This window comes from Eucalyptus grandis, chromosome 5, assembly GCF_016545825.1.
Source record: "Eucalyptus grandis isolate ANBG69807.140 chromosome 5, ASM1654582v1, whole genome shotgun sequence".
Classification (NCBI taxonomy): Eukaryota; Viridiplantae; Streptophyta; class Magnoliopsida; order Myrtales; family Myrtaceae; genus Eucalyptus; species Eucalyptus grandis.
Genome location: NC_052616.1, coordinates 49,189,391 through 49,216,575, shown reverse-complemented (window position 1 = coordinate 49,216,575; position 27,185 = coordinate 49,189,391). Strand labels below are relative to the sequence as shown.

At 40.7% G+C, this 27,185-nt stretch overlaps 3 protein-coding genes and 2 long non-coding RNA genes across 7 annotated transcripts; 2 read left to right on the top strand and 3 right to left on the bottom strand.

The window, feature by feature from the left end:
• Positions 1–2,194: 2,194 nt before the first annotated feature.
• On the top strand, positions 2,195–5,965 carry LOC104453865. 2 transcript variants are annotated; one of them, XR_727183.2, is made up of 5 exons: positions 2,195–2,921; positions 4,056–4,177; positions 4,824–4,908; positions 5,144–5,236; positions 5,689–5,965. It is a non-coding gene; the product is annotated as an uncharacterized LOC104453865 (long non-coding RNA). The 2 variants fall into 2 exon arrangements; XR_727181.2 differs by lacking the exon at positions 4,056–4,177.
• Positions 5,966–6,007: 42 nt separating this feature from the next.
• Positions 6,008–6,972, top strand: LOC120293157. Its single transcript, XR_005550857.1, has 2 exons — positions 6,008–6,531; positions 6,610–6,972. It is a non-coding gene; the product is annotated as an uncharacterized LOC120293157 (long non-coding RNA).
• Positions 6,973–8,895: 1,923 nt separating this feature from the next.
• Positions 8,896–10,245, bottom strand: LOC120294121. Its single transcript, XM_039314083.1, has 2 exons — positions 9,504–10,245; positions 8,896–9,074 (listed from the first exon to the last, which is right to left on the bottom strand). Exons 1-2 carry the CDS (start codon positions 10,152–10,154, stop codon positions 8,973–8,975), a joined length of 753 nt encoding a protein of 250 aa, XP_039170017.1. The 5' UTR covers positions 10,155–10,245; the 3' UTR covers positions 8,896–8,972.
• Positions 10,246–15,926: 5,681 nt separating this feature from the next.
• LOC104447282 (zingipain-2) lies at positions 15,927–17,472 on the bottom strand. 2 transcript variants are annotated; one of them, XM_039314092.1, is made up of 3 exons: positions 17,362–17,472; positions 16,858–17,220; positions 15,927–16,693 (listed from the first exon to the last, which is right to left on the bottom strand). In XM_039314092.1, exons 1-3 carry the CDS (start codon positions 17,372–17,374, stop codon positions 16,113–16,115), a joined length of 957 nt encoding a protein of 318 aa, XP_039170026.1. In that variant the 5' UTR covers positions 17,375–17,472; the 3' UTR covers positions 15,927–16,112. The 2 variants fall into 2 exon arrangements, with proteins under 2 accessions (XP_039170026.1, XP_010059344.1); XM_010061042.3 differs by lacking the exon at positions 17,362–17,472 and having other exon boundaries at positions 16,858–17,347.
• Positions 17,473–20,559: 3,087 nt separating this feature from the next.
• Positions 20,560–21,678, bottom strand: LOC104447281 (UPF0481 protein At3g47200). Its single transcript, XM_010061041.2, has one exon. It carries the CDS (start codon positions 21,676–21,678, stop codon positions 20,560–20,562), a length of 1,119 nt encoding a protein of 372 aa, XP_010059343.2.
• Between the last annotated feature and the right edge of the window lie 5,507 nt (positions 21,679–27,185).

Here is a 27,185-nt window from a genome sequence, read left to right as displayed (position 1 = left end):
TATAATAGAAAAGCTATTGACCAAAAAGTCAAAAAAAATTGAGCACGACACCAATGAAACTATAATAACAGGAAAAAGAAGGATCAAAAGCCAAAAAAATAATTCCAATGAAATAACTATATTTTATTTCCAAGTTCACGCAACATGACAAATTGAGCTTCAAAAGATGTAAAATCAACAAACAATATACTATGTTCAATATAGAACATGTATTGATAACATTCCCCCTTCCCTAAATCAGAAGAAATTATTAAACAAACGACATCCAACAAACTTGGTACACAAACACAATACGATTATAGGAACTTCAAAATCAAACTAAACTTTGGTAATTGGTATGTCGTTGAACAGTTGAACAATCTCTTGAAGCCAGTTGGGAACTTGCGCAAGCAAACCAGATGACGCCAAAGCAAACAGTAGCAAGCAAATATTGACGATAAGCCACATAGTTAGAGACAGGCTCGTCCAGAGAAGCAACTCAGCTCCGAACATCCCAAAAATGACGTACAAATATTTGTATATAATGTTCGAACTCGTGGGCCCGGTCACTTGGATTAGTGCTATGAAATAGATAACTTCGCAGATGACGTACAACTGCAAAACTGCATGGCTCAACACATTGGTAGGCTGCGAATTAAAATGCATGATGGTGAGCAGCTGAAACGAGGTTAAGCTAATATGAAACCTCTTGGTGAAGTCAAAACTTTCATGTTGTTGCTTTGACGTGGTGGTTGCTCGTTGTTCTATAGCGAATCAAGAAAGAAAATGATGGAACGAGAAATGGATTCCAAAGATGGAAAGAACAGAAAATCGGCTATTTAATCATAGCTTTAAGTAGAGTTTTTAAGAGCATATTCACACGAATGAATCACAAACCTTTGGGGTATCTCTGTTTGATCGGCCATGTTATGGAGCAGGATTCGCATATTACTTCTTCGGCCAGAGGTCGCCCACCTTGCTTGAAAGAATTCTGATTCGGAGCTTTTGTTTTGTGTATGGAAGTGTTTGAAGCGAAGTGAAAGGGCTTTGCTTCATAAATTGCATTTTATGGAGAAAGAGGGAGGGAGGTGACCCTATTGTTTTCCCACTGGACGGGGACTTGACTTTTGCAAGTGTCGGATTTAAGAAATTCAAAAAGTGCAGCCCTCCAATCCAACCTGGATCAACGGTTTCGATTTGATTTGAGGTAAGGACAAGGGAAGACGGAACAATCAATCAACGGTTTCGATTTGATTTGAGGTGCTTGTCCTCACCTCAAATCAAATCGAAACCGTTGATCAATTTGATCCCGGTTGGAATGGAGGGTTGGAGATCCCTCTTGATAGATTTGAGCATCGACCCTCTTAAGACCCCTCTTATTAGATTTGAGCATCGACCCCTGTTATTTTGTCCTCACCTCAAATTAAATCGGAGGTAGCCACTCTTTCAACATGAAAATGGGAGGTGGGAGTTCAAATTTTCACCTTAGATTGAAGTTGGAACGATTTAGTTTAGGTCCAGAGTGAGAGAGTGAAAGTTAAAATAAAAATAGAATATGACAGATAAATAAAATAAAATCGAAACAGTTATCAACGATTTTGATTTGAGGAGACCCAACACCCGTCCGGCTTTTCTTCTCAAGGATTGAGATCAAATTGAACCGATCCATCCGGTGATTATGCACCCTTAGTCTAAATTCTTTTTGATTGGTGTCATCCTCTACTAGGAATCGATTCTTATTGGTTCCAAAAATTTGGAACTAGGAATTTGAAACCAGATTAATTTTCAAGACATATTGATGTGGTTTATGGATAGAATAGGTCTAGTCGCACAATCCTAAGAAAAAGTAAATAGAATTTTTTTTATTAATCCTGAAAAGATGCTTGCCGAAAACGTTGAAAGCCACGTAAGGGGATTTGAGGCGCCCGAGACCCCTTTTTCCAAAACCGTGCCAGTAACGGGGGCGCCCCTCGACACCTTCCTTAAAATACGCGAAAAGAAAAAAACCAAACCAAAACAAAAAAAAAAAGCAAAGGGCATATTCGGCAACGGGACGCGGTCCCCCACCTTCCCCCGAGAAAATATTGGGTGGTCCGGGACCACCACGTCAGCGTGGTCCCCGGCCACTCACGAGATGCCATGTGGAGGTCTGGGCCCCACTTGTGTCTTCTGCCTTCTTCCCCTCTCTCTCTCTCCTCTTCCTAGCCTGCCGATGCCCTCTCTCCTCCTAGCCTGCACGCTCTCTCTCTCCTGTCAGAGCATTTATTGCGGACGTTTTTCTCTTTCCTTCGTTTGAGAAAGAAAACGCCGTTCGGACGGAGACTCGGAACATTTCTTTCCTTTCGATTTTTTGAATCTGAAATTCTCTCTCCGCGCTCGTTCCCCTGCCGTCGTCGAGCATCAAGCGGCCGTTCCCCTGCCGTCGCCGACGAACCACAGTACGGCCGCTGCTACTCCGGTGCTCGCTCGCTTCTCTCTTCGGGCTCGTTGCTGCTCCGTCGTTCGTTCCGCCGTTCCCGGGGTCGCAGATGCAGCACGCGGAAGGAGAAGCAGGCGAGGTTGCTGGAGAAGCTGGTGCCGTACGCGAAACGCGAGGCCGACGCCCCTCCGCCGGTTGCCTCCGTCGGCGTCGGAGTCCGTCGCCGACAAACTGAAAATTTGAATCTGAGAATTTCTCTCTCCCCGTTGCTGCTCCGCCGTGCATCAAGCGGCCGTTCCCCTACCGTCGCCGACAAACCACATTACGGCCGCCCCTGACTCCGACGCCCCTCCGTCGACCCCGACTCCGACGCCGACGCCCCTCCGCCTCCGCCTCCGCCTCCACAGGTTGCCTCCGTCGCCCCGACTCCGACACGGACGCCTCCACCTCCGCCTCCGCGAGGGACGTCGACGACCTGCCGAAGAACGCGGCCAACTATCCTGTCGGTCCTTTCGGCACGAAGGTTAGCCTCATAGAGTGGATTGCGAATCCGAGATGTGCATTTTATCTCTTCGACATGTGTTCTTACTATGAGATGTGATTGTTTGTGTCTATAGACTGATCTGTTTACACTTGGAGTGCATTATTGGTCTCATGCTGCTTTTGATAGTTGTATTTTACTTATTATGTAATCATTGTTCGTTTGATGCGCTACAGTAACGTCTCGCGTTTGATGTTTATATATGGATCTTCACGCTGATGAGTTCCTTTCCATATTGTCGAGACGTTCAAGTCAGAAGACTGCGGTTATAGGCACTTCTAAATGTTTGAATGGGAGAGTTTTTTGGTTTTTCTGACAATGTTGGATTAGTTAATCGCTATACATTCAAATGGTGCGGATGTTTTGTCTTTTCAGTTTCTGAACGAGCGCTTGCTGTGAACTCATGCTGTCACTTTGCATTCAATTTTGTCGATCCAGTGAAACAAAGTGATAAATACAATTGACTATTTTTTTTCCCTATTTGGTAAGTGCTTATCACAAGATGAAATCATTGGCTCAACAGGACCGGTAAAGCTACATTGACCAATAATTTTGATCAGAACAGTATAGAATTTTTGGTCAATTATGCATTGTGAAAGTGCGATTTGGAGGCTTTACGTGCATTGTTATGATATTGGTCAGTAAACAGAAAATGCAACTCAGTACTGGGAGTTTATAAAGTTGTAGAGGCATGTCGCTTGGTGGCTGATTGTTCATTTGCGAGTCCAAGTTTGACAACCAACGAAAGCTGTTTACCATTGATTATCGAGTTAAGGTAGGAGCCTGGATTTCCTGGAGAAAATGGTTCCTCAATTACTACAGACATCAGCATAAATCCTCGCCAATCATTTGCTCCATCATGCAAGAAACCGGCCCTATAATTGCCCTCGACCTGGTCTTTCTGCTGCTATGTCTGAATAATCGGACAAGAACAGGGACGGGTTTGAGTTTCGCCAAGAACATTTCCTTCTTGCTTATTTGTCAGTTGTAATACAGACAGAGGGAGAGAGAGGCAGGAAGAATGGGGAAAGAGAAAGCGGGTTTGGTCGCGTTGCTGATAATTGTGTCGAGCTGGTGTGTATCGTCGTCCTCCTACTCCTCTTCTTCTTCTTTCAGAGGTGATCTGAGCAAAGGCAAAAGGCGCCTTTGACTTTTGGGTCGGCGTCGTCGTCGCTGGTTCTCAATCGGGTCGGGTCATCCGTTGTCTTTCCACTCCATGGCAATGTTTTCCCAACTGGGTACCCTTCTTGACCTGTCTTCAGTTCAGTCCGGCGTTTCATTTATTAGTCAGAGAGAGAGAGAGAGAGAGAGAGAGAGGTGATGCACCTGCATTTTTGCTCCTTCAATGAATTCTTGAATGCCTGGGTGACTCTCTGCTGTGCCGTTCACGTTTAAAAAGTATGGTTCATCTCTCACATTTAACCGTCTTTGGTGATATGAAAAGGTATTTTTTCCTCCAAAAGTTGAAAAAGTTCCTACAGTTTGGCTTGTTACTACGTTGCATTGTTGTTTGATGACCTGAAGATTCATCCAATCCAATGTCATAGTGACTTATGTCTCCTAAGTGGTGACCATAGATACTATTATCACCCCACTTAGGAATTCCTGAAGTTTCAGTATGTTGATCATCAGATTAAATCTTTCACGCCAAGGGAAAATTGCTTGGAAGATTTTATATGGTTTTCATCACATTAAAGCGTCTCTTTCTCGAGGGAAGTTGTGTTTTGGTTTTCATAACATCAGAACATTTCTTAATGGTTTCTGAAAAGTTGTTTCATGGATTCTCATAATTCGACTCATGCATTCAAGGATCACTGAGTCATCTTAAGTTCTGCTCTAAGGTACTTAATCTGCTTTGGCCTCATGCTCTCACTCTGTTTTTAGGAATTTGTCTACCTCAGCCATTATGGAAAGAATTCCAAGCAGGTGACCATGTCCTGTGTGGCATCCTCCATGGAAGAACTACAGGGTGAGAATTGTGGCCTAATTTTTCTGGCAGCTAGAAGAAAGTTCTTGTTTTGTTTCAGTAATAGTTATGGTGTCATTTGATAATTATACATTTGAATTGATCATACAGCTGTGTCTTGTCCATGTTATTGTATCTGCAGTTATTTGCTCGCTTACTTGGATTGTTTTTTTTTTTTTTTTGGTGAAACTTACTTGGATTGTTATGTGTTTTGTTTTCTCCTTTTTGTATGTGCAAGGTCATAAGTGGGCATTTGGGATAGGTGAGATCTATCGCATTTGATCCTAGCAATTAATGATTCTGCACTGGCTCTGCAAATTGGACAATTAAGGTATTAAGCTTTTACAATTGTGCTTTTTGATGATTCCTGGTCTTCTTTTGTTTGTAAAATTTGCTGATAATAGATGCTCACTTTTTAGTTCTTTGGTTGCTACCATTTGCTAATTTAAATTTCTGTGTATAGTTCTTTTGGTTAGTTGAACGAAATGATTTGGTTAGTTGAATGAGATGATTGTTAGAATCATTGAGTCGCCAGAAAGTTGATCACTCTTTTCTATGGCAGCATTTTGTTCTAAAACATTTTTGAAGTGGTATCCTTAATTCTAATGTTATTTCGAATTGCATGATCTCTGTGATTTAATTGTATAAAGTACAATTTCAGATGGAAATTGCTATTAAAATTTTTGAAATAGATGAGCGTTGCAGAGATGAATTCTAAATGCCCCCAACTGCAATGCACGAGCTTAAAGCTTTGAGTCATAATTATTAAGCATTTTGTTATAGGTCAAAGTTCTCAACAAACTTGCTTCAGCTCGAGCTTCAGGAGCAGGTAGCGGCAGCAGAGTCTTAACAGATTTGGTAGAGGGTCTAGAAGAAGCAGCTGTTGCTGTAGAATTGAGGTTGAAGATCAACCAGAGTCATCCGGACTTAAAGGGAGGGTACTTGGTTTCTTGGTTTCTAGCAATGTCGTTTTCTTTTTCCTTCTCTAAGATCCTGATAGTGTAGAGGTTACAGATCTTTCCGAGACTATGGAGAGGCAGTGTTGAAGCTCTTGGAGTAAATTTGATTTGACCCAAAAGAAAGCTCCAGTAAATTATAGTAAGTTTTGAATCGATGAAGTTATTCTTAATAGATTGGACCTCATCATTTCAGCAGCTATTTATATTGTGTATTATCTTGTTCGTATGCTAAGGAGACAAGTTAATGCTCTAATTCTCAATTAAAGTACATACGTTCTGAATGCTCCTGGGGATGGGAGCAAGAAGGAGAGTTAAACGTCGCAATGGAGTCCATGTTGGTTCTTGATTTGTATCTACAAGAGGAGTCAAAATTATAGTCCACAATGAGTTGAGCAAAATGCTGTGGGCTTACCAAAATAATATCTGAACTAGTGACCTCAGAGGAGTATTTTACTATAAAGAAAATGCAGGTCCATCATGCTATCTAGTTAATTCCTCTCTTCTTTTCTCCCTGAATAGCGCAAGACACTGGGTGAGCTTTGCATTTTGCATGTGATGCTGATCTCTAGTCTGATTGCTGCTTAAACAGGTCCGGGTATCTGGGTTTGGAGGATGGTTCCTTCTGAGGCTCTCGCTTCATGATCCTGTTCTTCCTCTTAACATTGAAGTAGAGGAATCTCTTACACAAGCTACCATAAAAATGATTTTATTGGATTAAGAATTCAATTCAAAATTTACCTGCTAGAGGCACGAACTCACGATGACGCTGTAAAACTTGGACTTGCCGTGCTTCGGGCTGTTAAGGAGTTTGCAGCTTTGGATACATCCGCTTTAGACAAGTTTGTTCAAGTATCATGAGCCGATGATGCAGAGCGCTTTGGTACAAGTATCTTTCGGCACATTATACTGGCAGTTAAAGTCGGCTTTGGCGTCTACCTCTGATTCTGAGGAGGTTCATTTTTTGGATGGTTTTGGTCACAGGCACTCGAAATACTAGTTGATGGCTATGTTTACTTTAGTTTTTACTTATGTTCCATGTATGCTACAGAGATGTTCTGATAAATAAGAAACGTTCTTCGACTACAGAATTTGTCGGAGGGATGTTTGATGTTGTGATGCAACTAGTTTTTCTCGTTTTTATAATGTTCGATTAATTTTGATTGTGCGTATCTCCTGATCATTGTTCTTTACATGGAATGTGCAATTTCTGTGCTTAAATGTTGTGATGTTTCCCAAAGACATCCCACGCGTCTAATGTTTGTATTGATGAAGACTCGTATTGGACGTCTTGATTAACTGACCTATATTTCCTTTTATCTTCACTAGTCGTATGATATGCCATCCAACACAACCCAATATTATTTCCAAAAGGGTGGTTGGACAAGAAAATAGAAAAAAATGGGGTGTCGGGTTTGGATGCCAAATTTTTTTAGCTCAACAACACAATGAGGTTGTAAAGTAGGTGCGTGTAAAGTTTGATCGATTAATTTTGAGTACGGGAGCACGTATGAATTTATTTTTGAAAACTTTAAAGAAAAAAAGAAGTTGGAAATTGGTTGTTGGCCAAGAAATAGAAAAAAAAAATGGTGTCGGGTTCATATGCTTATTTTTTTTTTGCTCAACAACACTATGAGGTTGTAAACTAGGTACGTGCAAAATTTGATTGATTAATTTTGAGCACAAGAGCACGTACGAATTTATTTTCGAAAGCTTTAAAGAAAAAAAAAAGTTGAAAAATGGTTGTTGGGCAAGAAATAGAAAAAAAAATTGAGTGTCGGGTTTGGACGCCAATTTTTTTTTTCTCAACAACACTACGAGGTTGTAAACTAGGTGCGTGCAAAATTCGATGGATTAATTTTAAGCACGGGAGCACGTACGAATTTATTTTCGAAAGCTTTAAAGAAAAAAAAAGTTGGAAAAGGGTTGTTGGGTAAGAAATAGAGAAAAAAATGAGGCGTCGGGTTTGGACGCCAAATTTTTTTTACTCAATAACACGATGAGATTTTAAACTAAGTGCGTGCAAAATTTGATAGATTAATTTTGAGTACGGAAACACGTACAAATTATTTCCGAAAGCTTTAACAAAAAAAAAAAAAGTTGGAAAAGGGTTATTAGGCAAGAAATAGAAAAAAAAATGAAGTATCGGGTTTGGATACCGAATTTTTTTTTTACTCAATAACACGATGAGATTTTAAACTAAGTGCGTGCAAAATTTGATAGATTAATTTTGAGTACGGAAACACGTACAAATTTATTTCGGAAAGCTTTAACCAAGAAAAAAAAAAAGTTGGAAAAGAGTTGTTCGGCAAAAATGGAGAAAAAATTGAGGTATCGGGTTTGGATAGCAAATTTTTTTTGCTCAATAACACAATGAGATTTTAAACAAAGTGCGTGCAAAGTTTGATAGATTAATTTTGAGTACAGAAACATGTACGAATTTATTTCCGCAAGCTTTAACAAAAAAAAAAAGAGTTGCAAAAGGGTTATTCGGCAAAAAATGGAGAAAAAATTGAGGTATCGGGTTTGGATGCCAAATTTTTTTTGCTCAATAACACAATGAGGTTTTAAAGTAAGTGCCTGCAAAGTTTGATGGATTAATTTTGAGTACAGAAACACGTACGAGTTTATTTCCGAAAGCTTTAACAAAAAAAAAAAAAGTTGGAAAAGGGTTGTTCGACAAAAAATGGAGAAATAATTGAGGTATTGGGTTTGGACGCCAAATTTTTTTGGCTCAATAACACAATGAGGTTTTTAAACTAAGTGCATACAAAATTTGATGAATTAATTTAGAATACAGGAACACGTATGAATTTATTGCCGAAAGCTTTAATTTGTTCGGTACCATGCTCGAGTAGTTCTCACTTGAAGCAATGCACTAATTGAGCCAGAGCAAGCTTCACTTGTATTGAGCCTAACAGAATTCGGGGCACCCCTACATCCTAAACCGAAAGGAAGCAGCTCGAAATGATGCCCTTTCGCGTCTATTCCATTGTTGGCGAATCTCTTGGGTACAAAGTCTTCGGCATTAGGTTGTTTGGAGCATTTCTGGAAGAGGGGGAAGTCCTCATCCACTCGGGACTCTTGGTCCATTACAAAGCCAAGACACAACTAATCACGAGCCGCCTTTTTTCTAAGAGGATGGCCAGCAAAGCAAGAATCGAGTTGATCAAGGCCCCTCGAGCACGCCCCAGCCGATTGGTCAAACCGAAGCTGCAAACCCACCACAGAGAGAATCCATTGTGTGAACAAAAACTAACACAGAGCATGAACCTTCCCAATATTAACATAACCCGACACCGAAACTTCAATCACGACATCGAATGAACTTGTGATATCACAGACTAATAGAATAATCAGAACAAGGAAACGACTAAAGTTCATCTTTTGAGCTTCTAAGGCACGACCCAACACTCTATTCGGCACAAGAGACGCACATCCCATTACGAACAACCTCCGCACCAGTGTAGCTTAATCTCAATCTCATGAAACGAACCTACCCATAATGCATCATCAAGCTAGAGTACACTTGCTCATCACCATGGAACAGAAATAAGAAAGAAGAATCCGTGACACCAGAAAGAGAGAGAGAGAGAGAGAGAGAGAGAGAGAGAGAGAGAGAGAGAGATGGACGACGTCTACCTGGTTGCGAAGGAGACGGAGACTCGGAAAGAGGTTGCTCGCGGGGTTGGCCAGTAGGGGCGCTCCGCAGAGGAAAGAGGGACAGAGCGGAGCGGAGGTCGCGAGAGGGAGGCGAAGGGGCGTTGGCGTCGGAGTCGGGGGCGACGGACTCCGACGCCGATGGAGGCAACCGGCGGAGGTGGAGGGCCGTCGGCGTCGCGTTTCGCGTACGGCACCAGCTTTTCCAGCAACCTCGCCTCCGAGCCTTCCGGTGCGTGGGGGTCTCGCTCGGCGGGCGACGCTCGCCGACGTTGAGGGGAGCTCGAAGAGGCCTGCTTCTCCTACGCGTGCTGCATCTGCGACCCCGGGAACGGCGGAACGAACGACGGAGCAGCAACGAGCCCGAAGAGAGAAGCGAGCGAGCACCGGAGTAGCAGCGGCCGTACTGTGGTTCGTCGGCGACGGCAGGGGAACGGCCGCTTGATGCTCGGCGATGGCAGGGGAACGAGCGCGGAGAGAGAATTTCAGATTCAAAAATTCGAAAGGAAAGAAATGGAGAGGGACGTGCGTCCGAACGGCGTTTTCTTTCTCAAACGAAGGAAAGAGAAAACGTCCGCAATAAATGCTCTGACAAGAGAGAGAGAGCGTGCAGGCTAGGAGGAGAGAGGGCATCGGCAGGCTAGGAAGAGGAGAGAGAGAGGGGAAGAAGGCAGAAGACACAAGTGGGGCCCAAACCTCCACATGGCATCTCGTGAGTGGCCGGGGACCACGCTGACGTGGTGGTCCCGGACCACCCAATATTTTCTCGGGCCCCAGGAGCGGCGCGCGCAAATTTTGAACCTCTGACGTCGTTGCCTACGTGGAGCCACGTGTCGACTCCTGAGTGGTCTTACCCACTGCCTACGTGGAGGGTAAAACCTATCCAATATTTTCTCCCCACTCACCGGTCCCCCTCCCCCAAAAAAAAAAAAAACCTACCCGTTTAAACCATGAATTAGGGTTTTAATTTTCTAAATTCATATCCACAAAGATTTTTTTCAAATGCAATATTTGCTATTCCAAACGCAATATTTATTTTTTGATTGAAAACTCACAAAAATAAATCCGTAAAATCCCTTGAGGATAGACTTTGCTCTCTTCGTGGGTTTAACCCAACTCATCAAATTAAAGTTCTGAACCATCAAGTCGAACTTATCCGTCGCTGGTCCAATGCAAATGCACTTAAACTTATATGCTATGCAATTAATTAATTTAAAAAAATAACTATATTTTTCGGTATTCAATTAAGACTGAAAATTGAGTATAAAATATTTTCCACTGTCCAGTATTTGATTTGATTTTTTTGGAAAAAAAACTACCAAAGAAAATGAATTTTAATTTTTTTAATCGACTAAATTTTTAATCTTAATTGTTATTTTTTATAAAAAAATTGAATTTTAATTTTTATATTTAAAAATCTAATTTTTATTATTTTTAAATTTTCCTTTTTCTTTTGTTTTTCTTTTTTACTTTTTCTCGAGCCTTGCTGTTACTGGATTTAGCCTTGGGCGAGGTGGAGCCTTGCCTGCCTCGCCTCACCACAGGCCGACGAGGAGTTCAGGCTCACCTGGTTCAGCAGAGCTCGAGCGCACTGCTTTTCTGCCTTGACGACTCCTAGTGGATTGTCTTTGCTCTGTTGCACAAACACAAATTAGAAAGAACGACACAGGACTTGTTAGAATTAACTTTCATATGTTCAAGGTCAAGTCAAATGCATCCTCAATATGAAAAGCCTTCGCCAAAGCCACACTGTTTTGAGTGAAAGAAATGTAAAATTACATGCGGATAATGAAGTAATGGATTTTGGTTCCTCTCGACCGGGGTACGAGGACTCCATCGCTATACCACATTTGCCAATGGGTGGGGGTACCACCCACATTACGTGCCATTCTGATGTACCCTTGCTCTCCCCGACTGGATTTTCTTGCCAGGGTATCATTTTCTCATCGTGGAATGTCGTCTGCCAGCCAAAATCAGATTTAGACAAAATGATGACAACTGTGGTGAAATTGGAACTCGACCCATGTGAAATTCGATCGGTCTCAGCGATATTTTTGGTGGGGAGGCAAAAAAAAATTACCCTGAGAAGGAATAAGTCAAATCAGCTCAATATGGGCTTTCTTCGTATCTGGGATAAGCCACCAAATTATCCATTTCCATTATTATCGGAGAAGGAATCGTCAACTATGCCGGTCATCTTTTCTTCATTTTATGATAGAGTAAAATTCTTTTTTCTTTTTCTTTCTCATTTATTTTGTTCCTGATTTCTGCTTCAGTTAATGTCCGTTTTTCACATATTCCAGTAGTCATTGTATGTAAAAATAACCTTTGTGAGACAAACCATATTTTCCTAAAAGTTTAAACTATTAGAACGTGGGCGGTCAATGGTATTTTATAGTATATGCCTTGAAAATGTTGATATACGGTAATTATAACAACACAATTTGAATTTACATCGATAAAGTGAAAACCTAAGTTTGTGCGTTGCTGCGTTTTATGCATTCCGAGAAGGCTTGAAATCAATAAAAAGTCATGACATGTGCTTATATGCTTGCATAATTTGCAAATTTTGAGGAATATGACAATTACCAAAGGCTATTAGTTGAAAGATTTATCAAGTAGAAATAATCTCCTACTTTAAACTTGCATCCTATATTGAAATATCGTGTATGAATTTTTTTTTACCGAACACGATTTAGCAAAAAGGTATATGACGTTACCGATTGAGATATACATGAAATGATGAGGATGATATTCAAAGTGAATTTGATGGTGTGCAACAGCATTAACTACTCGTAGCCCCGTAATTTCATGAATAACTGCAAAACAAAAAGCTCTGGGGTAAATGTATCTGGATTTCAAGTGCCCATGATCAAAGGTAAATATATCTCAATGATAAGTAAATGATTCGAATTATAAAAGAAAAACAGAGAGAAAAGAAAGAATGTCTATGCATTATGTTTGGCAGGTCTGTAGTTTATAGATTCTCAACTATTTGTTGTGAAATTATGATAAAAATGAACTAAGATAAAAAATAATCATTTAATGTGTGAAATATAATGAACTGTGAATCGACAAAATGAATAGGGATGTATCGAATCGATGGTTTCCAAAATGACTACCCATTATTTGCTTACAATTCGGTATTTCATCGATTTAACCCAACGGATACGTATCGTTAAGATCGAGTGTCATAAAATGTCGATAACCATGTCCCAAACATTGCTTGTATCTATCCAGTGCTTGTAGTTCAAATTTTGCTTAATCCCAAATTTAACTCCTAATTCCAAAAACTTTTCTGATTGGAAGAATCAAGGGCATAAGCACTCACCCGGGCATTGCAAATTAAAGTAAATTTGGCTTGGTGAGGCGTCTAATGCGAGTATGTGGAATCTTTTTCTTCTTCTCCTTCCGCTTCTCGTTCTTCTCCTCCTCCTTCCCTCTATTCACTGGGCGAAATGCTCTTTCTCCCTTTCTTCCCTTTTATCTCGTGATGGTCTTCTCTTTCTTTTTCTTCTTGTGGGCCCCGTCCTTTGATTAGATCAAAATATTCTTCTTCTCCTCCTCCTCCTTCTCCTCCCTATTCACCAGGCGAAGTGCTCTTTCTCCCTTTCTTTCCTTTTATCTCACGATGATCTTCCTTTTCTTTTTATTTTTCTTCTTGTGGGCCCCATCATTGACTAGATAAAAAATTACACATGTAGAGATTTTAAAGAATTAATATCTGAAAAATCCTAAATTAATATATTTATGATAAATTTATTCAAAATTAACTTTTTTATAATAATTTTTTTTTTAAATTAGTACATGTATCAATTTGGTGATGTCAAATCTTTATTTCCCTCAAATTCTCGAATGCCCATTGAGCAAAAGGAGTCGTACAAAGTGCGTCGGTTGGACCATGGAAAAATGAGAGATGAGACGGAAAAGTCACGAATTGCACTTGTAGAGCAACATTCCAAAGTTTTAGGAGGTGCTGAGGTGCACATTTTTAAAGGAACTGCGACCGGATCGAAAACCTAAAGACCTCACAAAAGACAAAATGTAAGCAGTTGAAGTCCATGATTTAGGACAGAAAGAAAGATAAAACAAAAAAAATCTGAATTTCATAAAATAAGTGAATCTGAACATCGGTCTTTCCATAGCCCAGTCGTCGAAGGAGTTGCTGAGATAAAGACATTTTAAAGGAAGTGCATGCTTGGCAAGGACAAGTAGCGCCACAAAAGACAAAACGTAGGTTGGTGAAATCAATAATTCAATTTCAAGGAAAGAGAAAGTTCGAAATTTCAATTAAAATGTCGACATGAAGCAATCATGTATCTTCAAGTGGTTTCAATATTATTTTTACAGATGCCCGCATACTCCAAAAATAGGATCGAACTAGTTAATGGATGTACACATCGCTACTGCTACATATTGACTCCAAAATAAACTTATAAAACTCAAACATGATGAAGACACTCTACCATAGAGTAAATTCCAGATAAAGGCATGAACTGTCCTCATTTTCTCAAATAAGAATTTGAATGAATTTTAACTATTTCAAATAAGAGTTTAATCTCACTAGCTCCTCGGCTAGCAAAATATTCCGACCAAGCATAGATATTTTCATCCAAACACATTTTAAATTTAAATTTAAATTATATTAGATTAAAAATATGAAAAGATAAAAGTTATTTAAAAAAAAATACAGGCGAGAGGGTTATTAAATAAAATAAAAAATTAAATGAAGGCTTCTTCGACTTCTTTTATTAAAAAATAGAAATTAGAAATTATATTAGGAAAATACAATTTCTTGTCTTTTATTGTAATTAGTCCCCAAGCTTGGTTGCATGTTGATTGGTTGGTTCGTCTAAATTGCATGTTTAAATTTAATTTTGTATGTGAATGATTAGATACACGTTAGAAGCTCGATGCGTGTCTTTCGGTGGGCAATTTGGAAGGTAATTAGAGTTTAGTTAGGGTTGATTATCTTATCCTAATGTTTTGCTAACGCAAATGGCGATGAATGTTTATTGGATTCATAGTTGTGGTATTGGGGAAAATCGAAACGCATGTTTGCCTTCAAAGCCAATCCTGAGGCAATTGGGGATTGAATGAACTTTGGTGATTGCTTACTTTGATTTATGACATATTCTAATTGATGATGAATGAATGGACGAGAAGCGACATCTCGAGAGATGGCCGATAGCTCGATGATTGAAGGCCAACCCATGGCGGTCCAAGGCAGATGTAGCCTAGTTTAGCTTAGTTTAGCTTAGTTCAGTATGGTTAGACTCACAACTTTAGTCCCTAATTAGATTAGACTTTAAACAAGACTAATAATCACTCTTTTAGAATAATGGTTATTTAGCTTAGGTTAGTCTAATCATGGATTAAAATTAGTAGAGTTAGGCTCGCCTTAGTCTAGCCCAACTCTTGAAATTAGTTTTTAATGTTAAGCTCATGGGGTAACATTCCTGAGGCTCATAACAAGGTCGTGTGGTATTCTTTGTCCGATGTTGCATCGGCTTTATTTTCTCATACTTTACTCAAAAGTTGTCAGTTTGCTTGAGTGTTTACCAATCTAGCTGCTTTCAATATCTAGATGTTTACTTATCGCACCACTTTATAATAAATTGAGTGTTATTTCCTTTTCTTGAATAGGTTAGGGTTAGTTTAGAATCCTAATGAAAACAAAGATGTTTGCATGCTCATATAGCGGCTTTGAAAGACCTTTTTGGATTTAAATCAACATAACCAACAGTGTATGATCACTTAGACTAAACAACCAGCTAGTTAGGTACCGAAAAGATATTAATAGTAACATTAATGTAATCAATTCCCTATGCTTAGAAGATCTAGTTGCATAGAATTGAGAATCTCTAGTTGCATAAGAATTGAGACAACGCTCTCGAATCTTAATTGGGTTCTAACTAACCCCAACAGGCTAATAATGACTCCTACACATACTTGGGTTGTTAAAGAATGTTAAAATGAGAAATTCAAATGTCTCACGAAGTATGAGCTTAGGAAATCCCGTAATTAAACCGATGGCCTATGGGCTCGCCATTTTTAAGCAATACCTATAGACCTTTTTCGGATGTGATTTTTTTTTTTTTGCCTCAACGCATGTCACAGAAAATTTAGGTCACAACACTTACCATTAAATTATCTTCTTAATATCTTCATCATCATCATTATTATATTAAATATTTTGGCCATAAATGAGGAGTATTTCACATAATAGTATTATTATTTGTTTTTTCGAATCTAATCTAACTAATTCCAAGGATTAAAATGAAATATCAAAATCTAATTAATATGAGATTATAGGTATGAGAAATTTATATGAGGGGTTAGAACTCATGATAAGGTGACGTTAATAATTTAATATTGGGTAATTGTACTGATGGCATCAAGATCTTTCCAAAACGGGGAATTAATATGTGATCCTTCACATAACTTAGTGGCTACATAATTGCCTCCTTACAAGTACCACACTATATAGCTAAACAATGAAGACAGACACACGAATATATAATTAGGAGAAAAGGAGCAACTCGTAGGCTCACGATGGTCGTACTTTGTGTATATATCTTTTAATTATTCTCATGCAATCGGATAAGAAGCTTGCGATGCGATCCCGCATAATCCGTAAGAACTTTCACCACCTCTTTGAATCCTCATATAACCATCTTCACCCCAACTCTCGCCCCAGGAGTTTCGGATCTTCCAGAACTTTCCTTCCTCACTCGTCCCATACCCGACCACAACGACTGCATGGTCCAACTGCTCGCCACAATCCCCATTGAACACTCCGCCGCTGTAGCGTCGGAACTCCTGCCCACCTGCGGCGATTCCGACTGAGACCGGCTGTAGTGCAACTGCCTTCAGGAGCTCGTCCTCACCAGGCTGCACGTCTGCAAAATCTGTGATCTGCGCGGCCTGTTGGGCCTCTTTCGTTGAGTCACAAGTCCCTTCCATCTCTTGGTACGTGTATGTATCCTCAGAGGTGATTCCTTGGTTTTGGATGATGTACTGGAAAGCATCGTCAGGAAGACCGCCCTCGCAGCCATTGTTTTTGGTATCGCAATCGATTAGTTGTTGCTCGGACAGTACCGGCAGTTTACCGCTTTTGATCTGCGTGATTCCTTCTACTGCTGCGACTGCTGAGAATGCCCAACAGGATCCTGAATTCATAAAATTTGTCGACATGGTAAGTACAAAGTATTTTTCACATTTTGTTACCGTTGGTATCTGAATTCTCGACAAAGCTAGGCTCCAAAACTTATTTCTAAATAGAGGTCAAACTTGATATCACAATTGGATGCATACAGGACGTTTAGATTCTTACCACATTGGCCTTGGTCCTTGATTGGATTTGCGGCGCCTTTCTCCACCCAATCGATGCTCTCAGGAACATCCCCACTCGGATATTGTTGGCTCAATGACGCATTTCTGCGGGACTTCACTTGCTTGGACGCCAAGTATCCCGTGTGGCTCTGAATGAATTCGTCATCAGTCAAATCCGAGAATTGATTGATGCCTAACTTGAAAGTCCGATTCCCGGATGCATTGAAATCCTCAATGAACTGCAAGTGTTTCTTGAAAATCGCCCGGCGTTTCTCCTTCTCCCCTTGGTCCTTGTATGTCCGACCATATTGGGCCATCCATTGCTCGTGCTGCTCGGCAATGTTGGATTCATGCAATGTGCGGACTGAAGTGGCATGCCATGCCCAAGCGTTAAGAATTAGAGCAAGGGCAACGATGAATTCACTCTTGAGAGAAAATGCCATTGCACAATTGTAAGAGTGAGTGTGTTTCTCAGTGTAATACTAAGAAGTGGATGATAAGATACCTGCGCTGGACATGAATATATATAGAGTCTTGCATGTGATAGCCGTACTGCATAAGGCATGCAAAAAGTCTACGTTAATTGTCAGGTGGAAAATTTGGTTCCATACTCTGCGGAGATACAACTAAAAAAGCCGTTCTTGTCCGAACATGCGAAACTTTAGGGACAGCCGTGGAGAGCACGAGTGCTTCCTGTACATCATCCACCGCCACCACATTGGATAACCGGTGCTGTACTAGAATTTATCAGATTGCCTCAATCAACTCACACTATGTCATTCTCCCCCCCATAATCTCCTCCGTGATATCTTCAGTGGGATTCATATCTAGCAAGTCGTGCTGTTTTGAGCACTCCATTTCTTTTTTCTTTTCTTTTTTAACCCCAATCCTCCATTTCTCCTTTTGCAAAAGTCATGAAAATGAGCGCCATTATGATGTATTATGTACTATCTACTTAGACTTGCTTGATCTTGGAAACAAATGTTTACTGTTAATTCTAGTCGACTGAATCTAGAGATTTTTCTTCTCACCTAAGTGCCTAAATGTAACATTTCTTCCGGTTGAACAAACTCTATGCATGTCGACTGCAAATAATTTCATATGTTAGAATTGAATGAGATATAATGATGAAGAGAAAAGACTATTACTATCTTGTCACAACCCCGACTCCATCTCTAGGGTCGCAAGCGACAAGAGTTATTTTCGCGACATCTCAGGCTCGTCGACATCCCGATTCTTTTTATCTTGTTATCATGCACATGCAAAAATGTGAATAAACAACTCCCAGGACAAACAACTGCTGAAAGACTAGGACATACATCACATAAAACACACTAATTAATATTATAATAAGACTTTTCCAAGTCCTTTTTCTACGAGTCCTCTTTTCTTTTTACATCATAGTACAAGATTTTGATAGATAAGTTTTAAATTTTAGCAAAAAATCTAAATCAACTTTGCAATTTGAAATCACTTATCGAAAAACTGTCACATGTCACATGTGACATGAAAGTATAATTTATTTATGAGATTCTTAATTGAAAATGGGTTATACTCTGAAAAACTTCAAACTGGTACACTTGTGACAAATTTACCTAAAATTATTTTTTTGACTACTAAAACCCCAAACTGGTATACCTTTGACAAATTTACTTCAAACTGATACACTTTTAACAAATTTACCTCTGTTAGTTTTCGTTAAATTTTCTGTCAAATTATTAAGTTAAATAACACGTGACAGTTGACTAATATACATATGTGGGATTTTACGCTCCATTTGTCACAAGTGTACCAGTTTGGGGTAAATTTGTACTACTTTATACTTAACATCTTCCTTCCTAATTGGATAGCACATCCCTCAGCCATTATGGGACTTTGTCTTAACACTCCTGGTGTGAGCCTCCATGAGAACCTTTTGACTCAATAAAACTTCCTTTGACCGAAAAAGAAGAAGAAGAAATTGGAAGTTGTCATTCACTGTCCCTTTTTCTAATCGCATAAAGGCTCAGTTTTAAGTTGTCATTCACTGTCCCTTTTTCTAATCGCATAAAAGCTCAGTTTTCTTCTTTCCTAGGATATAATTTAAATGCGAATTTCGGAAATAGATCACGGAAAGGCAACAGAAATTTTCAGCAGAGCTGTTTCATAGGATAGGGAAGCAAATTGAAGGGAAAGCATTTCTCTCGAAATAAATGCCTCTTGGAGACCTATTCATAGACAAACATTTGGGAAGCATGGCTTCTGTCGGGCAATAAAAGGCGAGAAAAGAGGGGGGAAAAAAAAGAGGAGGAGAGAATTAATTAAATGATTAAATAAAAATGAATGAAAAAAAATGAGATGAATAAAAAATGACAAAAAAAGGAGTTTTAGTTGGAGAGTCCGAAATGCCCACTTTCTTTGCTTGGATTTCAGCCCAGATCCACCGAAAGAGACCTATAGCTAGAGCAGAGAACATTCGTTGCATAGATTTGAGAAAATTTTGAGCGTCTAGAAGTCATTCTCTCAGTGATTTCCACTGAATCCTCTCCTTCCTCTGCGTTGCCAATCGTTGCAATCATCGGATCGCTTCTCGTCACTGTCAGTTCGACCGCCACGGGAAGCTCTGTTTGCCCTGTTCTTTGGCCGCGAGGACTCGAAGCAGGTTATTTGTGTTTGAAGCTTCATAGCCGTTGTTCATCTTCACAGTCAACGCTTCCCAGATCTTCCTTGTGCTAGCTTGATCAGTTATCGCAATCAAGAATTTTTCCTTACTATGTTAACACTTCAACTAGATCTTGCTCTGTTCTGATGAAGGAAAAAGACTGAAATGGCATGATTTCTGTTAAGATCAAATCAGCTCTGAGGAGTTAATTTCATTGATTGCGCACATGCATAATCACTTTTCTATGAATTTAGCATCAAATTCGAGCTTAATACACTTTGCTTGGCTCCTCCGCTGAACGCACGTGATGTATTTGATAAACTGTCTCTAGAGGTGATAAAGAACTCCCTGTAATCGTTCGACTTGGAAACTTGTTAGCGTTGTTCGCCTGGAGCAATCTGAGTCGGTAACCATTTGACATGATTACATGCGTATTTTACATTTGCTGGACATACTGCTGAATCGCTGTTCTCTATCTTGTGTTATATATTCCCACGGTTATCAATGGTGGTTGTTGGCGAGGTGATGATGCTGAATCCATGGCCTGAGTCTTGACCATTACATACATCTGCACCAGTTTGCTTCTTGTGCCCCTGCCTGCTTTAATCATGCTGTATATTTATGAATAATAAACGGTTGATGATTGAGGTGGAGATTGATGGTCGACGGTCCCGTTAGGCGGTGGTTGACGGGGGTGGTTGATGACCAGAGGCGGTCAACGTGGGGGCCTGGTTCATGCACTTCCCTAGTGACTATCACTTTAGTGATGATAACTGTTCTGTCACTTATTCAAGATTGATTTGGCCACAAAGAAAGTACTAATAACTTGAAATATTCATTCAAAACAGAGTCAATACGCGTGATGAAATCGATATGGAAGATAGAGCTTCTACATGCTTCCTCTTACGAGGGATGATATGATTGCAATAAAGCATAGACTATTTGAATCATGCTTGCAAGTGTCGCTACAATAGCTAGGCCGAAAGAACTGACCATGGGTTGTCATAAAAAGCATTTAGGAGTTGTGCGCAGCAAAGATACGTCCGTTCACACTTGAGAGACTCAGAAGTGTGACTCTAGATAGCTCCCCTTGACATAGAAAGTAGCATCCTTGCACACGTCACTGAAGAAATGTGCAAGATCCTCGTTGCTCATGCTGCTGTGATTCGAGATGACTTTACGATCACGTAAAAGTTGTACATCATCGGCTGTATGAATGAGGTATCGGTATCCCATGAACGCGGCATAGCTAGTTATGTGCCCATCCCCTTGGCCACTACACTGTTCAAAAGCAACCATGTTGGGGAGGATCCAATTGAGATCATCTATTGTTACTTTTGGAATTCGAATGATTCTGCGCTCGCGGTCAAACTTGATCTCCAGAAAGGTGCTAGCTTCCCTTTGCTTGAATCCAATTCCCACACGATGAAGCTCGGAGGCAGATTTGATCAGATGATGAGACGACCTCTTATTTAATGGATAAATGTCTCGTTGATCCCAAGGTATTAAACTCAGACAAAATGAATCAAGTAAATGCACTCCTTTTAGGTTGCTCCGTCTTTCCCATACATTGCCAAATACTTCTGGAAAGCGGCTGAAGAAATGGAAGGCAAGATCAGCCAAGGACAAGGTTCCTTTTGGAACATTTGCCGTTTCAAACAAATCCTCGAGAACAAAGTACGGGACCTGGTTCTCAAGCCGATGAAGGTCCTGCATAACAGAAGCTAACACGTACAAATTTTTTAATGAGGGATCAATCTGGATGACCCCTGCCATTTGACGGAGGAATCGAATGATGAAGCATCCGTCAAGAACCATCATTTTCACAAGATCAGGTCCACTGAAACGGTCGGTGCTTTCCGAGTAGCACTTCCGAATCATTTCCACTTTTGGCGCCAATATATCGATGAGATCCTCAAGTCCGACACCGTGCGATTGAGTTTGGTCCAACATGCTTTGAAGGTATCTCCACTTGTGTTCCTGAAGCATTCCCAGCTGCACTTCCCCATGGTGGTATGGGCCAATAGAGACGATGCGAGGCCGGCACACCTCGGCGTTTCCTCCAGCAAGTGCCCGGGGCACTCTGAAGACGCTACATCTGCTTTTGCCAGCTGATTCAGTCAACAATTTCGGCGTTGCCTCAATATCTTGTGACATGGAAGGCAATAGCTGCTGCTTCATGAGCTCGATCTCATGTTTTTGGGTGGTTGCTTGATGACCTCCTCGGCTTTTGTCCACGCCAATTTTTTTTTTTAACTAAGAAGCGAGATTTCATTACCCGGTTAAGTTCTGAGCAAATACAACATGAGCATCAGTATAAAGTAAATCCAAAAGAGCAGACGGGGGGTTAGTAACCGAATTCCTAGAGAGACAGCCCATACATTGGGCTTTGGCTAGCCAATCGGCTACTTTGTTAGTAGCGCAATTACAGTGAGCTAGTGTGAGTCTAAAAAAATTCTCCATTTTTTGCTTGGCCTGGTCCACTAGGGGCTGCATTGCCCAACTTATAGTAGCTAAAGAGAGAACACTCTCCACCAACATACTACAATTAGACAGAACTATTATTTCTTTCTCTAAAATATTTGGGGTAAGCTTAGAGGAGATACAATATAGGGTTTCAACCAAAGCTATGGCCTCCGCTTGTTCAACTGAACTCACCTCAATGTTTTTAGCAAACCCATCCTGTATCCTGCCAAAGGAGTCTCTACAGATGCAAGCAACAGCTGACCAAGAGGGGGGTCGTCACTGGTGAGCTCCGAAGTGACTTCCGTTCTTCCCTTTGGTTGTAGTGAGGCTCAGTGCCTGTTCGGGGCTGCATTTGGCGTGTCGTTCGGTGAGATCAGGGCTAGGAGGTGAGTTAGATCCCTCCTCGCTCTCACTGCTGTTCGGGTAAGTCCTACCCCTATTCCTCTCTTACGATATGCATTTCCTTACAGGGTGAGCTATGTTGTTGCGTCTCCTTTCCTGTTACTAAGCTTGGGAATTAAAATTGGCAGATTTGATGTCGTGGTTAGGATCGTAGGTGCTGCAGATCCTTCGTCATTGGTGCCGCTGCAGATCCTTCGTCATTAGTGCCACGGCAGATCCTTCATCATTGGTGCCGCTAGTCAAGGGGAGCTTGCTGCAATCTCACGCAGCGCAACTACTGTGCAACTCAGTGCTGATGCGCCTTTGGTTTGATTTGGGCATTTCTATGTTGTACAAGGGAAGGGGATCACAGTCGGGGCTGCATTCAACTTGTCTTTCGGTGAGATCAGGGCCGGGAGGTGAGTCAAATCCATCATTGTTGTCTCTGCTGATCGGGTAAGTCCGATCCCTCTGTGACTCGTCCAATCTGCTATTCAAAGCAAGGTAGCCCATGTTGATGCACCTCCAATCCTAATGCTGTGCTCGGGAGTTAAAATCGGCAAATCTAATGTTGTGGTCAAGGTCTATAGGTGCTGCAGGGTCATCGTCATTGGTGCCGCTACATAAGGGACGCTTTCCATGATCTTGCGCTTGGCATCTACTGGGCATCTCAGGTGGGCCTGTGCTAATGCACCTTTGGTTCGAGATGGGTATTTCTCGGCTCTCCTCTCTATTTAGAATAGGTAAGCAGCAGACCTACCCCGTGTTCCGTGCTGATCGGGCCTAGACTTTACCTCTCGTTTCAGCTCGAGGCGTTGCCGCTCTATGTATTTTATCCTTCTGAGCCTTGCTGTGTTTGGGTTATGCGGTGTGTCGAAGGCGCTCTCAGCCGTGTCTGCATTCCACATTGAAATGGAGGTTGGGGGGGGCACTTTGCATGGCCAGTGCATCTTCACAAGTTGAGCGTAAACCCAGGTCAGAGTCTGAAAGTATTTCATTGCTATGCACCGAATTTTCTTGGCTTAAATTAGGCGATGTGTTGGCTGTACAAGCACTGTCGAATGAAGCATCATTGTTGATTTTGGGTACGCCTGGGGTCGGGGGTTGCCACTTGCTAGGTAGAACATGGCCTTGCTTCCCAACCTGTGACTTTTGATTCCAAATTGTGAAGCTTTCTTGTAACATTGCAGCTTTGAACAGGGTTTCATGTGGGTTAAGGGGACTTTTCTTGAAGATGAAATGGTTTTGATCTTTCTATTTGCACCATAAGATTGTCGCAACCAGTTCAAATCTATGTGAGCTCCTTGGTCCTGTGTGAAATTTGCACAGCCAATCATCAAATCAGGTCAGACCCACTCGATTTATTTTGGACTTGTAGGGGTGGCTCATTCCATAGTTGTTATGTCCAGGAGTAAAGCAGCAGTGTGTGCTCGATCGTCTCTGGTTCAAGAGTTCATATTGGGCACATTGGTACAGGTACTATCTTCCTCCTATAAAGATTATCCAATGTAGGCAATGCATTTTGACAGGCACTCTAAAGGAAAAACTTTATTTTAGGTTGTACGGCGGAGTTTCAGATATGCTTCCATAGGTCTAGATTAAACTAGTGGGATGTTGTTGGCATTGGCTCTCGATGATTCCTTGTGGGTTTTCTCATAAAAAAGTATCCACTCTTCACCGTATACATTCTCGATTTGTTATTTGCCCAAACCAATTTGTCTTCTGTAGTTGGGAGGCCGATAGAGATAGCTCTAATTTCCGTCACTAGGGAATCATCAAATAGGGACCGCAAGAGGTTTTCCTCCCATGTTGTAACTTCAAAATCTATCAAGTCCGCCACTTTGCGTGGTTCATTCAATCTCGCGGATCCTCTAATTGGTTCATTCTTTAGCCATTTATCCTCTCGAATTGAAATTTTTTTCCCATTACCCACTACTTACATAACTTGAGGAGCAATTGCGTCTCTTCTGCTATTAAGCTTTGCCAACCCCACGATAGATGTGAACTTTTCCTTGCCTACCAAAAGCCACAGTTTGGGAAATATAGTCATTTCATAATTTGACTCCAAAGTGTGTCCAGATGTTGAGAAATCCGCCAAGCTTGTTTTCCTAACATAGCAGTGTTAAAGGCAAGTAGGTCCTTAAAGCCAATACCGCCTTCCTCCTTACGAAGCTTGAGGAGTTCCCATTTTCTCCATGTAGGCCAACTATCTTGTTGCTATTTCTCCACCAGAAGTTTGCAATTTTCTTCTCAATGGCTTTAATAATGGCTAATGGGATTTTGAAAATTGACATCGTATATTGAGGTATCGCCTGCACTACTGATTTGCTATGAAGCACAAACACTCTCCGGGACCCTTCGTGTCGTGTCCGACAGTTCGACACGTGTCCGACACGCGATCAACGCGTGTCGGGAAAATCGATACGCGGTCAACTATTTCTAACACGCTCCGACACGCAAGTCGAAAATTCTGACATGTGACTCCGACATGCACGGGATTATTTTTATAAATTTTCAAAACTTCTAGGCTCTAAATATAAATATATGAAAATAAAAAAAAAAATAAAAGTTAAAACGTCAGTCACACTCGCACGCACGGGTTCTTCACTTGAGTCTTCTCTTCAGTCTTCTTTGTCTTCTTTAGTCGCAGCGAACGAGCCCGAGCAATGAGCATACCACTTTGGTTCTCTTCTTTCACCATGAGTGTCGCCAGTGTTGCTTTGCTGGCCACGTGGCCCACCCCACCAGTCGCCGACTAGCCGTAGCCCCCGCGCCTCAAGTTAGCATCTTGCAATTTGGGATTTTTTGGCAAACCCTAGTTCGGGGAAAGGGGGATTTTTCGGACCCTCTTTCCGTCTCTGTCTCCGGTGCTCTTGTGCCATTCTTTTGCCAATTTTGCTCCCTAGGTTGTTGTTGTTTTTGTTCGGTGGACTGCTCGCGGACTAATGCTTCACGTTCTCTTTCTTTTTTTTTTTTTTTTTTTTTTCAGATTTTGGTGCTCCATCCGTTCTGTTTTTTCACTTGATTGTGTGATTTTCCGTGAATTGTCTTTTCTGTCAATTGTTGCTTGGAAACTCTCTCTCTCTCTACCATTGCGACCATCGCCGTAAATCTGTGTGGCCTTTCGAATTTGAAGTATTGATTCCGAGGTGGGTACCCGTCTTTTGCGCTTATGTGGTTGATTGGCCTGCTTTTACTGCTAACGCATGAGGGGATAGTTTCAAATTTCATTCTTTTGTTTCTGTAGCGCTCGAATGTGTTTCTCCCCTTTACAGAGTTCTTTTATTTTTTGGGCGAGTTACTAATTTGTAATTGATATTAAAGCATTATCATTCATACAATTAGTGCAATCTATGATCTAGGTTCTGAATGTTGGTTTAGAAAAGGGGGCCACACGAGGTAGACAGTGAGAAACTATGAGTTTAGTGGTTTTTATCCTTGTCTGATTTGTATGATTGGTCGAGCTTCAAAGTGCTTTGAACTCATCCTGTTAAGAAATTATATGGGTTGAGTCAATCTTGGGTATATTGATTCCAGCCGAGCTTGATTCCAACCGAGCTCAAGCGCAGAGTCTAGCTTAGGGTTAGAGGTCTTGTCAAACTCCCAAGTCTCAAGTTCATGAGTCTTATCCTGTTGAGATTTCAACCATATTAGCTCGATTTTTAAGGCGATATGGATTGTGCTCTGTTCTGATTTCTTTCTTCTTAGGTGTTTGACTGGCGTTGATGTTGGTTCACTTGCTTTCGACTTGAAACCTTATAGCAATTGATAATAACATGTTTATTTTATCTTCTTCTTCTTTTTCTTTTTCTTTTGCAGAATGTCTTCAAGTTCAAACATGGCTAGTAGTACTTCAAGCACACAAGCTACCTCTAGCAATGAAGTTGTAAAACAACCATTATTTATGTATGTTACTAAGTTAGTTAATCATACTGATGCGGGGGGAAATTTGTCTTGGAGATGCAACTTTTGTGAAAAAGATTTTAAGAGTTCATATACGAGAGTGAGGTGTCATTTAATGATGATAAGTGGAAAAGGAATTGGAAAGTGCAAAAAAGTAGAAAAAAAAAAAGATATTTTGGAGATGGAAACATTAGAGGAAGAGGTCAATACTAAATTAATGAGTATTGCACCTAGAAATGTACCTTTGTCTCCTGCTAGTTATTCACTTAGTGGTGGTGGTAGTGACATAATGGATTTATCATTGAACTCCAAAAAAAGGAAAGGTGAAAGTGGGAGTGGAAAATCACTTGAAAATGCATTTAATATGACTCAACGAGAACGTCTAGATTGTGAGATTGCTAGGATGTTTTATTCGGCAGGCTTGTCGTTTAACCTAGCAAGGAATCATTATTTTCAATCCACTTTCACTTATGCTGCTAATCATAATATTGTAAGTTATGTACCACCGAAATATAATTTGTTGAGGACCACTTTGTTGCAAAAGGAGAAAGTAAATATTGATAGGTTGTGTACACATATCAAAATCATGTGGAAGGAGAAGGGTGTAAGTATTGTGAGTGATGGATGGAGCAACTCACATAGAAGACCGCTTATTAATTTCATAGTGGTATCGGATGGAAAACCAATGTTTATAAAATCGGTTGATTGCTCGGGAGAAACAAAAGATATGCATTTCATTTTTAACTTGCTGAAATGAGTTATCAATGAAATTGAGCATGAGAATGTGGTCCAAGTAATTACGGATAATGCTTCAAATTGTAAGGGCGCGGGACAACTCATTGAGCAAGAATTTCCATCCATAATGTGAATGCCTTGTGTGGTGCACATCCTTAATCTAGCTTTGAAGAACATTTGTGCCGCAAAAAATATGGAGAGCA

Bases quoted from the DNA above. Each gene is read 5' to 3' on its own strand.
- LOC120294121 (XM_039314083.1), bottom strand. From the start codon at position 10,154: ATGCCCTCTCTCCTCCTAGCCTGCACGCTCTCTCTCTCTTGTCAGAGC. The intron at 9,075-9,503 runs GTAGACGTCGTC...GTGGGTTTGCAG, and splicing joins TCCGTCTCCTTCGCAACCAG to CTTCGGTTTGACCAATCGGC.
- LOC104447281 (XM_010061041.2), bottom strand. From the start codon at position 21,678: ATGAAGCAGCAGCTATTGCCTTCCATGTCACAAGATATTGAGGCAACG.
- LOC104447282 (XM_010061042.3), bottom strand. From the start codon at position 17,299: ATGGCATTTTCTCTCAAGAGTGAATTCATCGTTGCCCTTGCTCTAATT. The intron at 16,694-16,857 runs GTAAGAATCTAA...TTATGAATTCAG, and splicing joins CAAGGACCAAGGCCAATGTG to GATCCTGTTGGGCATTCTCA.